The 16,233-nt window shown below is 64.3% G+C and overlaps 1 protein-coding gene across 2 annotated transcripts; it reads right to left on the reverse strand.

The window, feature by feature from the left end:
- Nucleotides 1-1,090: 1,090 nt before the first annotated feature.
- RBBP8NL (RBBP8 N-terminal like) lies at nucleotides 1,091-15,962 on the reverse strand. 2 transcript variants are annotated; one of them, XM_045516230.2, is made up of 14 exons: nucleotides 15,807-15,962; nucleotides 10,625-10,770; nucleotides 9,692-9,734; nucleotides 8,987-9,082; nucleotides 8,510-8,622; nucleotides 7,870-7,942; nucleotides 7,275-7,405; nucleotides 7,045-7,127; nucleotides 6,637-6,803; nucleotides 5,315-6,029; nucleotides 4,912-5,038; nucleotides 4,380-4,450; nucleotides 4,138-4,279; nucleotides 1,091-2,519 (listed from the first exon to the last, which is right to left on the reverse strand). In XM_045516230.2, exons 2-14 carry the CDS (start codon nucleotides 10,683-10,685, stop codon nucleotides 2,500-2,502), a joined length of 1,842 nt encoding a protein of 613 aa, XP_045372186.2. In that variant the 5' UTR covers nucleotides 10,686-10,770; nucleotides 15,807-15,962; the 3' UTR covers nucleotides 1,091-2,499. The 2 variants fall into 2 exon arrangements, with proteins under 2 accessions (XP_045372186.2, XP_045372185.2); XM_045516229.2 differs by having other exon boundaries at nucleotides 7,039-7,127.
- Between the last annotated feature and the right edge of the window lie 271 nt (nucleotides 15,963-16,233).

Here is a 16,233-nt window from a genome sequence, read left to right on the forward strand (position 1 = left end):
CCGCCTTTGAGCCTCGTTTTCAGGCTCCAGCGCACTTCCTCTATGCGGGTGTGTGTCTTTGCGGGGGAGCTGGGGTGCGGGGGCTGGAGCTGTGCCCTCCGCCGCCTGGGCGGTCCCTTGAAGAGGGAACCCCCGGGCTCCTGGGAATGGCCGCCGTGCCACCTGACCTCTCTCATTGAAGAGGAGACCGCGGATCTGAAGGGAGAAGGCACCTGCCACAGGCAGGTGGGGCCGGTGCTGGGCCTTCAGCCCCAGGTACGGTCCTGCTCTTCCCAAAGCAGCAAACGACCTTGAGTCTGCGGGTTGCCAGGCCTCAGTTCGTCTGTCTTCTGTATCCAGGACCAACTTCACGCTCACGTGCTGCCTTCTGGAGCCCCCAGGAGCCCACCTGTGTTTTGTGGGCAGGGTCCTGCAGCCACCTCTGTGCCACTGGCCTGCTCTGTCCAGCGCTCTGCCGGCAGGTTTACTTCTCCCTTCAAGTGGGGACAGTGCTCGCGACCTCAGGGTATTGTCAGGACCGAGCTGCCTCGGCCAGGACAACCCCAGCGCCGGGTCTGTGGTGCGGCTGGAGGCCTGGCACTTGCCCTGTGGTTCGCTCCCGCAGCTCTGCATGGAACCACACATGGCACACACGTTTGTCTCATCTGTGCAGGTGCTGGGGGTGCAGGTAGGGTGGGGCAGGCACAGCCCTGGCCTGCGGAGCTCCTGCCTGCCTGGAGGAGGCTGGCATGGACGTGCAGCAGGGAAGGGAGGCAGAGTGTCCGGGTGGCATCACCATCATTGACGAGGGCTCCAGGGGCTGGCCCTGCTGGCCAGCTGCTACGAGTGAGAGGACCCGGCCGGTGGCTGGGGGCTCACACACGGGTGGCTAGTAGTTAAGTTGATAAAAGGGACGATGGAGCAATGGAGGGGTGTCACCTGTTTGTGCCCCTCAGCCCTCAAACCATGCTGTCTGCTGCATGACAAGGGAGCCAGGCTGTGCAGACTCTTCCGCTGCCAGCTGGTGCTGTGTTGGGGGTGCTGCAGGGACAGGGGGGAGGGATGTGGTCCTCTTCCAGGTTCTGTGCCCTCTCGCCAGGCACTTGGAGACTTGGCTTCTTCACCACCCTGGGTGCCCACGAGCCAAACCTGGCCTACATGTCGGACGTGAATGGAGCACCCAGGTTTCGTTTTATTTTATTTCAGAAAAATCAGAGCAACCTTTAACAATTGGAACTTTGCATACCCCCCTCCCCCTGGATTTCCCTCTTGGGAATTTAGTCTCTCTGACCTCTTGGGCCAGCAGGCAGACGGGCCACAGGGAGTGAGGCGGGGAGCAGTGGCTCTGTTTGTCAGGCCTGCACCCCCAGTTTGCCCAGCTACTGCCCGGTGTCCTGCCTTTGCCTCGGAAGGGCAGTTCTCAAACTTCACCCACAGGGAAATTGCCCCTGGAAGCTTCTTAAAACGCGGATTCCCAGGCCCACCCGAGGATCCTGATTCAGTGAGTCTGGAGTGTATCCAGGAACCTGTTTAAGCTCCTCCCACTGAGGTGCTCTGAGACCCACCCTCCTAAAGCAGAATATCCCCAAGTGCCAAGGGTGGAAGCTGCGCTGTGGTCATGCAGGGCTGACAAGTCAGGGGCAGGTGTGGGGCCAGGGGCTCAGAGCTGTTAGGGAGGAGGGGGCTCTCCGTGGAGGCTGCTGCGTGTTCTGGGTTCCATTCCCTGCAGCCCTCCCCGAGTGTGCTCTGGTCCCTGTAATGGTCTGCAAATGCGACTGGTTTGGGCCCTGCCCCTCAGAATGGGAGTGACCTCCCCACCTTTGGACGCACTTAAGAGCCTCTTGAGTCACCTGCCCAGGAAAGCAGAGACCTGGCGGACCCCCGACCCTGCCAGCTGCACACGCCCTCCTTCTTGACGCTTTATTCTGGCTCTCTGCGACCCCTCTCTGCAGAAGGCCCTGCACCCTCACTGTCCAGCGCCTGCCTGTGGGACTCCATGAGGGGGCGCCCGAGACTACCCCTCAGAGCTCCATGCCTGCCAGGGATGGGCGGCCAGGCACGCAGGGCCCTGGGGGTCCGGGAAGCCAGCGGAGTGTGTGTTGGCCGGAGGAGTAGGGAGCTGCCTGGGAAGGGCTGCCTGTGTGCAGCAGGGGCGGGGGTGTGGCTGGAGCCTGAGCCGTCTGGGCTCCGCTCCCCCAGCACTGACCAAGTGAGCAGATGCTGTGGTAAGGGTGGGCAGCAGGGCCATTTATGAGATGGGTGGAGACGGAGAGCTTTGAAAGACCAGCCGAAGGCCACCCGCTTTGGGCTTCCCAACCCTTTTGGACGTGAGACAGGACTCAGTCTACTCCCCCACTGCTGGGCTGGTGGTGTGAGCTGTCCTGGCCACGGGCAGTGGGTGGGGAGCCCACCTGGGCAGGCTGTGGTGCCCCTGGATCTCTTCCCAGCTGCTGTTGCTGGGTGAGAGGCTGCCGTCCTCGGGATCCCTCGGGCTCCTGGCTCCCCTAGGTTCCTTCTTCCTCAGGACGGCTTCTTGGAGGCTATGGGAAGTGGACCGAGGTTAGGCAGGAGGCACGAGGGGCCCTTGTGTGTCCTCCTCTGCAGCAACACCGGGCTCTCACCCAGGCCCTCGTGGGAAGTTTCTGGGAACTCAAGAGCCCACGCTGGCAGTCAGCTTGTTCCTGAGAGCAATGGACCCTGCAGCAGGGTGGCCTGATTGGAGGGCACACCCTGGAAATTTGATGGGAGGGTGGACCCTCTCCCAGGTGTGTGAGCCTGGAATTGGTCTGGCCCTGGGGCCTCCCTTGCTGCCTTGCAGAGGTTCTGGGACATTCTGAATCAACCAAGCTCATGGGGAAACATGCTCAGAATCCCTGAGACACGGGCTGGGTGCCTCCACAGGCCTGCCCTCTGGGGCCACAAGAAAGGCTATCTGGTCCTTGAGACCCTCACAGGTGGGACCCGCTGAGATGCTGGGCCTCAGGCCTGTCTCTGATGAAGAACTAGCTCTGGCTCCGGGTCAGATGGGTCAGGATTCCATCTTGCCCAGCTTCAGGACCTTGGGCAAGTTACCTCACCTCTGAGCCTCAGTATCCCCAACTGTGGAACAGTGATAATTCATCCCTGGGCAGGGGCATCAGGACCAAAGGCAGTAATGACTGGACGCTGCCTCGAACCCCTACAAGATGCCAGGGTACTGCCCCTGGCGCTGAGCCGTGTGGCTTCCTGCCTGGCACAAGCTGGGCCCTGTTCTCACTGATCAGCACTGTGGGTGTTGGGGCATGCGGGTGCCTGCTGGGAGCCCCTGCCCCGGCGGACTTGACTCAGAGTGGAGGGTGGGGCGGACACCAGCTGCCCACCAGGTCAGCTTTCCTCAGTGTCCCCCAGGAAGTGCCATGAGATCACACGTGTGCTGGCCTCCTCCACTGCTTGCCCGCAAACACAGGCTGCGATCACCTTCCTGGCAACAATGGCGCATTGTGGCGGCCACAGCCCAGCCTGCGTCGCGGGCCTATTGGACAAGCACTAGGGTAGCACCCAGTATTAACTCAGGCGTCCAGAGGCTCTCACGGGTGCCTGGAGGCCCGGCCGGAGCTACCGTTGTGGCCAGAGTAGGAAGTGGAAGGGCATCCCGATATCCTGGTCCGGGGCCCCTGGCTCCTGCTGGCCTGGCAGGAGCCCCCAGGCACCACCCTGGGTAAACGTGAGCAGCCCCCAGCCCCCTGGAGGGAACAAACGCGCCCACACCCAGAGGGCTGCACCCTCTGCTGCTACTTTGTTTTGAAAGTGGACAGGAGGGTCCAGGAGCCCCTGCGCATGCCCAAACTGGGCCTGAGGGGGGCAGGGGTTCGGGACCGCCAGGCCTGGTGGCTGCTTTTCCCCCGTGATGACAACGGCTGTCCTGAGCTTTATCCCGCTGAGATCGCACACCAAGCCCTGGTATCGCTCTGCTTCTGGAGGGAAACAGGCTAGGGTAGAAGGGGCCAGCCCAGGGAGGAGGGAGTGCAGTCAGGGTTCTCCCTGGCCTGACCCTGGTCCTTCTCCTGGGCTGCCCTGGGAGAGGCTGCAGGGCTGGCTTCTGGGCTCCAAGTGGCCAGAAAGGTGGGCTGGGGGCACCGATGCTGCACTGGCCCACAGCCTGCTTCTGGCCCTGGGTACCTTTTCTCCACGGGTCTGGGTCCGGGTCTGAGTCCAAGGCCCGCTTCCTCTTCTGCTGCAGGCCACACGCATGCTCCTTGGCACAGAAGCACCTGTTCCCTGGTGTGCTCAATGTGGCCCCTGCCTCGGAGCTCAGGCCCTCCTGAGGGGGGTGGGGGCGTGGTCAGGGGAAGGACCCTCCCCCCAAGCCTGGGGCAGCCCTGTTGCCACAGCCCCGCCCCAGTGTGGGGCTGAGTACCCACCTCACTGTCCGAGGTGTTTGGCTCATCCAGCTGGTCCCTCTCCATCCGCTGTACCTCGGCTCTGCTGAGCTCTGCAGGACACAGGGCGTGGGTCAGGCCAGGCTGGTGGCCTGAAAGTCTAGGGGAAGCACAGGCCTCTCCAGCCTGCCTGCCTGCCTGGGACGAGTGGCAACGACTCTGCCGAAGAGGAGACTGAGGCCCAGAGGGATGGAGTAGCCTGCCCAGGCTCAAACCCAGGCCTAGTGTCTTCAGCACCATGATGAAGATCCCACCAGCTGACTTGGTCGCTGGGTGACGGGGAACTCACTACCCACCCTGGATCCCTAATTGCTAGGATGCTGCCTCTCCAGTGCTTGTGGTCAGAGACATGCCCACCCTGGGCCTCAATTCTCTGTATGTGGGAGACACCAAGCCCTGGACCCAGGGTTTGGTTGGTCAGGCCCAGGAGGCTGAGCTGACACTGACCATGGCACCCCCCTCCCCTCTGTGGTACCACTTCCTGAGTTCTCAAGACCCTGGTACTCCTCCTTACCTGGGTGGCTGTCTCCATCAGACCTTTGAGGGCAGGAGAGCAGTTTTGGCCTCCCTCTGGCCTCATTTCCCGTTCCATTTGGAGAGGGCAGGCCTGGGGGCTGCTCTGGGAGAGGATGTGGGGGGTCCTGGGGAGAAGGACGTTTTTTTAAGTGGCTTGAATTCCCTTGAGGCAATTGCCCTCCCCTCCAACCCAGCCTCGGGCACAACCCGCAGGACCCTGACTGGGGCTGAAGCCAGAGGATCAGCCACCTCCTGTCTCATGTAACGCAGGCAGCCAGGCTCACTCATTGGGAACTGGTTTGCTGCGCGGAGGAAAGGGAGTGGCCTGGATGGAGGCTGGAGGGAGTCTGGATGCTCTGAGGTGGGGCATGTGGAGGCCCGGAATGGGCTTGGTCCCTCACCTTGGAAGTCGGGGGCGCCTCCTCTGGCTTTCTGGGCCCCTTGGTGCCGTTGCTGAGTCCCTGGGCTCCAGGCTGGGCAGGTGGCTCTGCTCCCTGGGGTGGCTCCGGACTGGGAGTGTGGGCAGTTGTGGGGCTGAGTGAGCCTGGCTGGCTGGCAGGCTGAAGGGCGCCGTCCCGGCCCCGGCCCCTCTCTGAGAGGTCCAGGGGCGTGTCTGGGACATGGTCCTGTGTGGCTGTGACCTCCTTGTCCCCAGGGCTGCCCGGGCCTGTGGTCTGCGGGTGCTGCCCTCTGGGCAGGGCTGCCCCAGCCGTCTCACCCTCAGGACCCTCGGAGTCAGAGCCTGCTGGCGGGGAGGGTGGCGTCTCCCCCGGCATGGGCGGGCCCCTCCGCCTGGCACCGCTGGGGCTCCCCCGTGCCCGCAGCTGCTGGGCGAGGAGCAGGCGCAGTGCGCCCTCCAGCCGCGGGTCTCGCATGCCCACCAGGGTGCCGGGCAGGCCCAGCAGGCCTGCAGGCTCCTCCCAGGCCTCCGCCTCCCCAGCCTTCAGGCCCGGGGGCAGGGGGCCACGGGGGGCTGTGGTGGGAGCCCGGGGGCTGCTGTTGGGGCTCCGGAGGTGCAGGGACAGGCGGCGGCTCAGGAGGCAGAGGCGGTCAGCCTGGAGGGGGCCCTGCAAGGACTCACGGGTCTGGGCGGAGGGCCGAGGGGCTTGTAGGAAGCTGCGGAGAGGAGAGGCCCAGGGGCCACAGTCAGCCCTCATCGGGCGGGGAAGACCAGGGCCCAGGGAGGCGAGGTGAGTGGCCCTAGTCACATACAGGTCGTGGGGAGGGGTGGGGTCCTGGGCTCCTGGCTATCGTGGGCCTGGCCAGAGCTGAGCTGGGGCCTGGAGCTCTGAGGAGGGACCTGGACTCGGAGCCTCTCCCCCTTCTGGGCATCAGCTGCCCACCCAGTCACCTGGAGCACCTGCCTACCTGTGCACCTGCCACCAGCCCACACACACTCTCCTCTCAGACACTGAGAAGGGTCTCAGACCACAACAAAAGGCCTTGTGTGGGCCCTTCTGAGAGTGATTCCCGGGGTAAATCCCCATCTCCTCCCCCGACGTCCCCCCACCCCTCACTGGCCATTCGGGGATGTCTATGTGGGAACTTTGCTCTGGGCAGGCTCCCTAGGAAAGCCAAGCTGAGGAAGAGTGGAGGCTCCTGGAGGGACGACTGGAGGGACTCCCTGGGCTGCCGGCCCCTTCCCGAAAGGTGGGACCAGTGTTGGAGACTAAGCAGCTGAGGCCGCCCCTGGTGGTGGTGGTGGTGGTGGGCGGGGCCTCACCTGTCCAGGGAGAGGCTGTGCCCGCAGGGTGGGCTGGGTGGGCTGCTCCTGGTCAGTGGCAGTGGGGGTGTCCCGTTGGTGGAGCCCTGGTCAACGGAGCAGGCCCGGGATCCCGGCCGCACCACGGCGATGGTCCCGTGCAGCTGGTTGGAGATGCGCTGGGGGCTCTGCACAGGGTGGACAGGTCAGCCTGGGTGGGGCTGGCTGCTGCCCTCTGCCCTTGCTCTCTGTGTGACCTTGGGCAAGTCACCCACCCGCTCTGAGCCTCGCCTCCACCCACGTCAAATGGAGCTCAGGGGTCCCTGCCTTACATGGAGGAGGCACATGCCACGTGGGGTGGTACGTGGGGCCTGGTACACAGCAGGGTGCCCAGAGGGGAGGAGTGGGCTCAGGGTCCCTCACCCTCACCATGTCCGGGGCCCGCGGCTCTGGCAGGTTGGCACCTGGAGAGATTTTGGCCACTGGAGACTCCCTGTACCCTACCGGCCTTTCTGTGAGGGGAGAAGCAGAGAGCAGGACACCAGGGAGGTGCTCAGAGGGGCCAGCTCAACCCCTGCCAGAGGGCTCCTTGGTCCTGGGGTGCCCAGCCTCCTGGCCTCCCCCGTCCCCCGTAGCACCCTCTTCCTGTGGACCCGCACCTGCGTGGTCGTCCTCTGTCTCCTCGTGGCTTCCCAGTGGCTTCTCAGCGACAGCCTTCCCGGCGCCCAGGGAGGGGAGCAGCAGGGGGGATGGGGGGTCTGAGGTGCCCTCCCTGAACAGGGGCTTGGGCCTGTCTCCAGAGGGAAGGCAAAGATGGAGCAGGTGAGGGAGGGCGGTGCCCCCATAGATGATCAGAGAGGCCAGGGCGCCCTCTGGGGGCCAAGCGGCTGGAGCGGGAGACCCAGGGGACCAGGAAAGAGCACGGTCATTGGCCCCCACTGTGCGGCCAAGAGGGGCCGATGTCCTGATGTCCCAGTGCAGCCCAAGTGACAGGGCTGCCGTGGGAGCTGGGCACCCAGCTCTGTCTCTAGGGTGTCCATTTACTCGGGCACTGTCCCTGTGCACTAGAGAGGTCCCAAGTCCGCTCGGGGTGATGGCCTGTGGGGGTCTCCTCCCCAGCCCTGGGCGCAGGTCCTGCAGGGGCTCTGCCCCCTCCCGTCGTGCTGCGTGCCCAGTGCCCCGTGGACATGCCGGGTGCCTGCTGTGAGTGGGGTGTTGGAGACTGAGGGTGTCAGGCCCTGGCCCCCCACTCACCCTGGACCCCGCAGCTGCTTCACCTCCTCCTTCAAGGTGTCGTTTTCCTCCTGCAGCCGGGTCAGCTCATTGGCTGTGGGGAGGCACTGATTAGGAAGGACTGCGGGAGGGTAAGCAGGGTGGGGGGGTCCTCACTGCACCTGGGGCCCCCTCCTTTCCTATCCTCAGCTGTGACTCCAGCACTGGGCTCAGGGCCTGGCATACAGCAGGTGCCCCATAGATGCTTGCTGCCTGAGTGGGTGCGTGGTTGGATGTTAAGTAAACAGAACCAGCCTGAAGGGTGTGGAAAGTGACAGGGAACCCCTTGTCTCTGGGAGCCTCCCTACCAAGGGAAAGGGGCTCGTCCTCATTGGCAGGACCGGTGGGACCTCAGGGCTCTGTGGGACCCTCCTCATCACAGGAAGTGGGGAGCTGAGGCCCTGAGAAGCAGGGATGCCCTGGCTTGGGTGACTGATGAGCAGAGGGCACGTGGGGCCAGCGGGGGGCTTGGCACCGTTTGTCTGTGAGTTGGGGTGGGGATGTCCTCCTGACGCGCGGGCTAGGATCGCCTCCTCCCCTTTCCTGGAGACCCCTGTCTAGCTGAGCAGGCCCTGGGGGTCACTGGCCCCTGCAGGAGAGGACGCCCAGGGGCGGGGCTCACTGAGGAGGAAGACGTGCTGCAGGTTCTGGAGGAGGGAGTTCTCGAACTCCTGCTGCTTCTTCCTGGCCAGCTCCTGGGTGACCATGCAGCGGTCGCACAGGCCAGCCCGCAGCCTGCAGGGGCGAGTGGGCAAGAGGCTGTTAGGAGGAGGGAGACTGAGGCCCACAGAGGGGCTGGGACCCTCACCGCCCTGCTCCCAGGACATGCCCTGCCTTCCCCAGGCGCTGGTCCTTGGAAGCCCTGCCCCATCCCCTACCCCGCGGGCTAAGCATGCCACATGCTCTTGAGTTTGGGAAGGAACCTTAAAAGTGCAATTGGCTCAATCTGAGAAGTCCCGCGGCGGAGCCTGCCTGGAGTAGCTCCCCCCAGAGCCTCTCAAACTCAGGCTCCCTCCTCAGAGTGACTTCTCCCTGTCCTCGTTGTCCCTCCAGCCCCCGCAACCCCCATGAGCAAGGCCGTTGGCTGCCCCGGCCCGACCTGTTCTCCAGCACCCGCAGGTTCTCCTTCAGGGCCTTCTGCTGCTCCCTGAGCTGATGGTTCTTGGCGCAGAGCTCCTCCACCCTCTGGGCGTCCCTGTGGGGGGACGACCCGAGGACGGGGTTCTGCTCTGCCTGGGGAGCCCCATGCTGCCCTTGCCCCTCCAGCCTCTCCCACCGCCACAGGCGTCGGTCCTGGGTTGGGCCCCAGTGCAGGACCTCCTTGAGAAGTGAGGCCTTACAAGGGCAATGCTTAACCCAGCACGGAATTCGGGGGCACCTTGGGGACTCTGTCTCATCCATGTGACACTTGCAGAGCTAAAAAACGACTGCAGCCTCGTCTGTGAAACAGGGACATGAGATGGACCATGCCCTGCGGGTCTCCAGGACGCTTGAGGAACGTTCCTAGTGATAATTATTGGTACTGGAGGTTCCCTGTGTGGACGAGGCTCCCCCAGCCCCCGGAGGGCCCCTGCTCACTCTGGTGGGTTTGGAGGTTCCAGTCCCGCCTCCACCAGCTACTAGAGGCACAACCTTGGACCAGTGACTCTCCACCACCCCTGCCCCGAACCTCGGTTTCCCCTTCTGCATCGGGATGTTCGCTGTGCTGGCGCCCTGGGGCTGTGAGGGGCAGTGAGTGCTGGGTTGTCTCCCCATCTCCCTTCTCCCCTGGTTCCCTCTGGGCCAGGGCCCCGTCCTCACTCACCGGCACCTCTCTGAGTTCAGCTCCAGAAGCTTGTTCTGCAGGCCTGGAGGACCAAGGAAAGGGCCAGGGGGTCAGGCCCAGCCATGCTGCCCTCCCTGGGGTCTCTGGCTCTGGTGTCTGTCTGGAGACTGGGAGGAACCCTGATGCTGGCAGTGACCAGTTACCTGGCCAGGTCCTGAGAGGGGTGTTTCTGGGGGGTGCCTCCAGGGTTGAAATAAAATGGGCCCTTGGGGAGACCCCAGCAGACCCCTTCCTTCCCACCTCACTGTGTCTGCTGTGGCCCTAGGCTAGCCCAAGCAGGCTCCACCCCTCTGGGTCTCTGGGGAGGTGACCCAGGTCCTTTGGGCCTTCAGGGGTGTGTTTGAGAGCTCCCAGAAAATTCTGGCTGCGGCACTGGCGCGAGGGGGCTGGGGTGGCTGCAGCCCTGTTGCTGGTGGGGGATTGGACAGACGTGCAGGACGGGGCAGACCTCAGCCTGGGTGTCCTGCAGGGAAGCAGAGGGATTGCAACTTAACCCCCCGGAACACTCCAGACAGGCCTCCAGAGCCATGAGAGCCCGCTTCTGCGAGTGGGCCACTTCCCTTCTGGGGGACGCGGAGGCCCACACCCCGCGGTAAGGCCCGTCTTGGCCCGAGCTTCTCAGCTCTCTGCAGCTGGGCTGGCTTAGTTTTGCCCTGACGCGAGCTGACTGTTCGGGGACCACCCCTCCAGGGCCACACCCGGGGGTGCTGGTCTGAGGCCGGGCGCCTGGCCACTTTGCAGCTCTGGGCTCTGGGCCAGGACTCCCCCCCGGGCCTGGAAGGCAAGGTCCCCAGGTTTGGCCAGAAAGAATTGGAGGCAAGGTGCAGGAGCCCCCGGCCAGGTCTGAGCCTCAGCCTGCTGTCTGGGAGCCACTGTCCGGGTGCGGGCTGGCCGTGCCCCCACGGCGCTCACCCATGACCTCATTCTCGTGGATGTCTTTCAGCCTGTTTAGTGACTCCGTGAAGCTCTCCATGGCTCCCCACAGCCCTGGCCCGGGCCCCTCTGTGCTCAAGCTTCAGGGACGGCCGCTCAGCCTCTACTGCCCCTCTGCTTCCAGCCTGTGGAGCAGGAAGAGGGGAGATGGTCACATGGGCTCGGGAAGGGCCTGTGAGTGCAGGGGCCACTGCCCAGAGAGCAGGTGAGTGCTGTCCCGTCCTGTGGGCCACCCCCTGCCACCCCACTGGGTCATGTCCACACCTGAGGAGGCACGTAGAGGGGTGGGACATTCTCACTGAATCTCAACCCCTAATCCAGTCCTCACCACAAGGCAGACGCCTAAAGCCCCAGCTCCAGCTTGGTGCCCGGCCACAGCAGGATGTGCTGCATGTCGATGGGGCTGCGGACTGGATGACCAGGCCTACACACAGCCGGCGGGTCTGCCGGCCACAGCACGTCGCCCAGCAGAAACCACTCAGTGGGGCATGGGTGCCCGCAGCAGCGTGATGACCCTGTGGGGCCGGCCAGGTGCTTCCCCTCCATGAGCTGGTGACCGTGGGCTCTGCGCTGGCGGAAGCCCACCCAGCCACCCCTCGTGGCCTGGGCCCTTTTTCCTGTCTGTTCCACTTCCATGAGGTTTTTGCTAAAACTCAGGGGTGCAGGGTTGAGAGCCCAGGCTGGGAGCTGGACAAATCTTGCCTGCTGTGTGACCGCGGCGCGCTCTGGCCCATCTGAACTGCCCTTTCCCCCGAGTGCACGTGCCCTGCACATGGTGCATGTGCGCTGCATGTGTGTTGGGTGCTGAGGCCCCTGGCGCCTTCTCCCTGTGCCCGTCTCGCATCTGAGTGACTGTGGATGTTGATTCTGACACCGGCCTGCATTTCTTGAGGCTGTACCAGCCCCACTCCCCTGTCCCATGCCCACCCCAGGGACTGCCTGCCCCTACCCCAGCCCTGCTGTACGAGGAAGGGGACCCGTGCTCTGGGTGTCAGTTTAGCTCCCAAGTCCCACAAAGAACAGAGAGGGTCCCACCCTGGCCCCCATGGGTCCAAGGCCCATTGTCTTCCCCTTTGGGTCTCACTTCCAGGACAGGGTGAGGCGGCCCCCTGGTCCCCCCTTGTTTGCCACCCAAGGAGCTCTGGGATGTGCTGGACCCTGCAAATGAGCAGCTGGGCTCCTGGAACCCCATGCTGATCGGTCAGCAGCAACTGCCTTCTACGTAAGCCCAGAATCTCACCCTTCCCTCCTTCACTGTGTCTGGCCAGGGCCAAGCCACCACTGGATGGTGGCCTGGGCCACTGCAATGGCCTCCCTGCCTCCACCTTGCCCCCCAGGATGCACTCTGCACAAGCCCTGGAAACCTCTGCTCAAAGCTCTTTGTGGTCCCACTGTCCCTGGCCATGCCAGAGTCCTCCCCAAGGCACACAGGAGACAGAGTGTGGTCTCAGTTGCATTTCAAAGTTTGCCCTGAAGACCGGCACAGGAGGGCTCGCAGCAACAGCCCCCTAGCTGGACACCCTTAAGTGTCTCCTGGCGCACATCCTGCGGTGGAACGATGACACTGCCCGTGGGTGACACTGCACAGGGGGAGTCAGAACCAAAAGCCAACTGCCTGCAGGATTCACGCGTGGAGCACAACCACTCTGGGCTCTCGGATGTACGGTTGGTGGGCGCCCTGAGGGGTAGGCCGGGGGGCATCTCTAACTGAAGGGAGCAGCCCCAAGTGGAGCCAGGGGCCAGGGAGCAAGGCTCTGGAGCTGCCCGAGGGGAGACTTGACAGTGGAGGCCGGCTCTCAGCCTGGCCTTTGAACCCCGGGTCAGGTGTCAGAGCACTGGAGAAGCTTCAACTTTCAGATGCGAGGCTGGGCCCAGCTGGAGGACAGAGCACAGTCCTGTGTCCCGCGGTGGCCGTGGGGCCCGGCTGAGCAGGGCCAACGGGTGTGCTGGAGGAAGGAAGGTGGGGCTCCTCAAACTCATTTTAGACCCGCCTGGCCTCCAGGGCACTCCTGTGCGATGGCTGGGGGATGGGGGTGCCTGCTTGCCAGCCCCATGTCAGGGCAGGGGTGTGGTGAGGGCTCTGGGAATGAGGGAAGCTTGGGAGGGTCTCCATCGCAAGGCTGGGGGGCCAGAGCTCACCTAATGAGGGATGCCCTTGGAGGTTAGGGGACAGGATGCTGAATTCTGGAGGCTGGGGGCGACCAGGGCTCCAACGGGGTGGACGTGATAATCCCGGCCCTGCCTCCGGAGCCCTTCTGACTCCGACCACACTGCACGGAGTCCACTTTCCAGCTGGGGAAATTGAGGCCCAGAGATCAACTCGCGCTCCTCGGCCGTCCAGTGGGAAGTGGGAGTGAGTTGGGGTTTGAGCTGACTCCAAGATGGAGGCTGCTGCACCCCCGCCCGGTGAGGGCCAGGGACATGCTCCCCGGCTGCCCTGCTGCGCCGCCCTGCTGGTCTTCATCTTGCACCAGGGCTCCTGGGAGGTAAGGCTGGGAGCAGGGCCTCCATGCTTGAGGCCCCTGGCAGGCCGGGGGAGGGTGGCCAGGGCAGGGCTGAGCAGCTGCTCCTGAAATTCCACCCAGACCCGCCTGACAGGCAGCCCTTCCCCGCCAGGGCCTGTGCCTGCCCAGGGCCACGGGCTGGGCCAGCGCCCGAGAGGGGCCTGAGGGAGGCCGGCCTCATCCCTGAGGATACCACTGAGGGTTTGGGGGGGTTGGTGGGGCCCAGAACACCCTCCTCTGTCCCCCATGCCCTATGCTCCTCTCTCTGTCCTAAACCGCCCAAAGGCCCCGCCTGGCTGTTCCTTTCAGGCCTCTGCACACTGAGCAGATGTGCTGGTGGCTGGGGACAGAGCTGGAATGAATGCATCCTGCTGGGAGGACCAGGGCCATCTAGCCTCTCGGGAACGGTGCCATGGGGATGGTGTGACTTCCCTGGGCGGGCAGGTGACAGAAGTGCATTTGGCTGAGGCAGAGTGGACAGAATCAGTCTCCTGGGGCAGCCTCCAGTCCCAGCCTCCACCCTTGGAGTGTGCGGAGGGTCCCAGGAAGCGGTGGGAGACGGAGGGAGCCAGATCCCCACCTGAGGCAGAGCCTGCAAGCTCTCGTGCTTCGGGGAGGAACGTGGTGGCCGTGGGTGGGAAGAACCCAGGCTGTGAAAGTGCATACGGCCTCCTGCTGGGGGTCAGCGGGCCAGCTCCCCTGCAGACCTGCTCTGTGTTTGCCGGGTGTGCTGGGGCTGCGTTGAGGGGCTGGGGGCTCAGGGGTTTCAAGGCAGGTGGACTCTCCCCCAGGGCTGGGCGCTTCCAGGCACGGACACCAGGGCCAGGGGGAGGCTGTAGTGTTGCTGGGATGAGGGTGGGGGTCTGGGCTGCTGCCTCTGGACCTGGGGGGCCTGCACACAGGAGAAGGTGGCCTGAGTCACCTGCTGGGGTGGGGGGCGGGCAGAGGCCTGAGCTCTGCTCCTTTGGGCCCCCAGATCGGCCCAGGGGTACTCTGGCCTTTTCTCTCTATGCCCAGGCTGGAAGGTCTCTACTGGGGCTGAGACCCCTGGAAGGAGCAGGTGGGAGGGAAGGGCAGGTGGGTCAGCCATGCCAATGACTCTGCCCGTCTGCCACTCACACTGGGCACAGGGTCAGCCTGGGCGGAGGGTCCCGTCCTGCCTTCACCCTCAGCTTGTCTTGGACAAGTGCCCTACCCCTCTGAGCCAGTCTCCTCAGCTAAGGAGTACTGTCTCCTTGTATCAGGTTGTCGTGAGCCTCCTACTGAGCAACGTGCGTCCAGGTGACCTATGTTCTAGTGACACAGGTCTAGGCAAGGCGTGTCCAGGCAACACGCACTCAGCTCTGAGCCCGGCGAGTGGCAGCCAACTTCAGATGCAGACCCTGCAGCCCCCGCCTGCTGCCCCCCCAGCACCTCCCTCACAGGCATCCCCTAGGAGGCTAGCAGTGCTGCGCTCCAGAGACCCTCCTCTTGGACAAGTCCAAGTCCCATTGCCACAGAGGCCCTTCGCAGGAGGATAGGAACGCCCTGCACCCCAAGGTCAGGGCAGAGGCTCAGGCTCCAACAGCACTGGCACACCTCCCTCTCCAAGTGGCCACGGCAGCCCCCATGTTACAGATGAGGGATCTGAGGCTCAGAGTGACGGCACCTGTCCACGGTGCGGTCTCCTAGTGACTTCCTGGGTCAGTTTAGGTGGCAGGTCCCATCCAGAGAGGGACTGCCAGGACGATTTCTATCATGTTGACTCATGACGCATGTGCACACACGTGTGACGCCCACACTCACCCATGCAGACACAACGGTATCCTAACACCATCCTAACACACGCGAGTGCACATCCCCACAGAGACGCCGCGCACGGGGCTGCCACCCTCAGCCACCTCCCCCGACGCACACATAGCTCAGCAGGGGCGCGGGGAAAGCTGTACACGCCTGTGTGCATGCACACATGCACAGAGGAACAAGGCGGGTGCGCGCTCGCTCAGTTCCACAGGCTGAGGTGTCGCTTGGTGGCTCAAGTAACAGCGGTCCCTGCAACCTGACTCCTTAGGGATGGGCCGGGCCCCCACCCCTGCCCTGTGCCCTCCGGGCCTTCACTGGCTACCTCCCTGAGGCCTGGCAGGGTAGGGGGAAGGCTGAGCAGGACCCGGGTCTCCCAGGAGCCATCTGTCACTGCCTCCCCAGGGACACCGAGTCGAGGGCAGCTGAGTGTTCCATGGGGCTCAGCACTGAGCTGTGGCCAGCTGCACTACGTACAACCCCTCCCTCCCATGGCTGCACCCCCTTTGCCCCGTGAGGATCTAGGCAGGGGGGCAGGATGAAGTGTCTGGCCACCAGCCCCTTCCTGGTGCCCCCAGACCCTCCCTAGACCATGGGGACTTCCTGGCACAGCTGTGCCAGACTCAGCCTCAGCTCTGTACAAGCCCCTCAGCCCAAGAAGCCCCCACTCGGCCCCCTGGACCAGATGCCCCAGAGCAGGTGGCTGTGCCCCTGTGCCAGCCCCGCCGCCAGCCCCGCCTCCTACCCAGCGAACAGGGGCTGTGCCTCCTGCCTCCACCTGCGCTGCGAGCACCCCCACGAGGACCCCAGCTCCCACCCTCCCCTCCACCCTGACTGCTGCAGCTGCTGGCCCGGCCAGCGGTCCCCCAGGTACTCACGTGGCCCCTGGTCCTCATCGACCTCCGGGGACCTCCGCTGGATCCGGAAGGCTCCCGCCTGAGAGATAGAAGCCAGCCCTGTGAACTTGCTTTGGAACAAGACATAATTTTGGCCAAACCCGCTTGACAGGTTTTCGATTCCCCGACCAAGAGCAGAAAGGAGGCAGAGAGTGCCCAAAGCCACCCGACGGGTTCTGCCATCGCACAGAAAGTGGCAAAACGGGTCGGGTCTGAGCCCTCATAGAGATGGGGTTGTTTCCCTGTAATTACCCTGTGCCTCTGGCCGGAGCAGCCAGTTAACAAGGAGAATCCAGGCTCAGACATGGACATGAGGGGCAGGGCAGTGGGGGCGCGTGGGGTGGGCAGGAGGGGGCGCGTTCACTGGTCTGGTCGCCACTCTAGGGCAGAGGAGGGCGGCAGGGCTCCT

This window comes from Camelus bactrianus, chromosome 19, assembly GCF_048773025.1.
Source record: "Camelus bactrianus isolate YW-2024 breed Bactrian camel chromosome 19, ASM4877302v1, whole genome shotgun sequence".
In the NCBI taxonomy this organism is placed as follows: Eukaryota; Metazoa; Chordata; class Mammalia; order Artiodactyla; family Camelidae; genus Camelus; species Camelus bactrianus.

Excerpts from the sequence above, each read along its gene's own strand:
- RBBP8NL (XM_045516229.2), bottom strand. The coding sequence starts at position 10,685 with ATGGAGAGCTTCACGGAGTCACTAAACAGGCTGAAAGACATCCACGAG. Across the intron at positions 6,030-6,636 it reads CACAGCCTCTCCCTGGACAG|CTTCCTACAAGCCCCTCGGC; the intron begins GTGAGGCCCCGC and ends TCCTCTCCGCAG. Across the intron at positions 5,039-5,314 it reads AGGCGCCCCCGACTTCCAAG|GACCCCCCACATCCTCTCCC; the intron begins GTGAGGGACCAA and ends CCTTCTCCCCAG.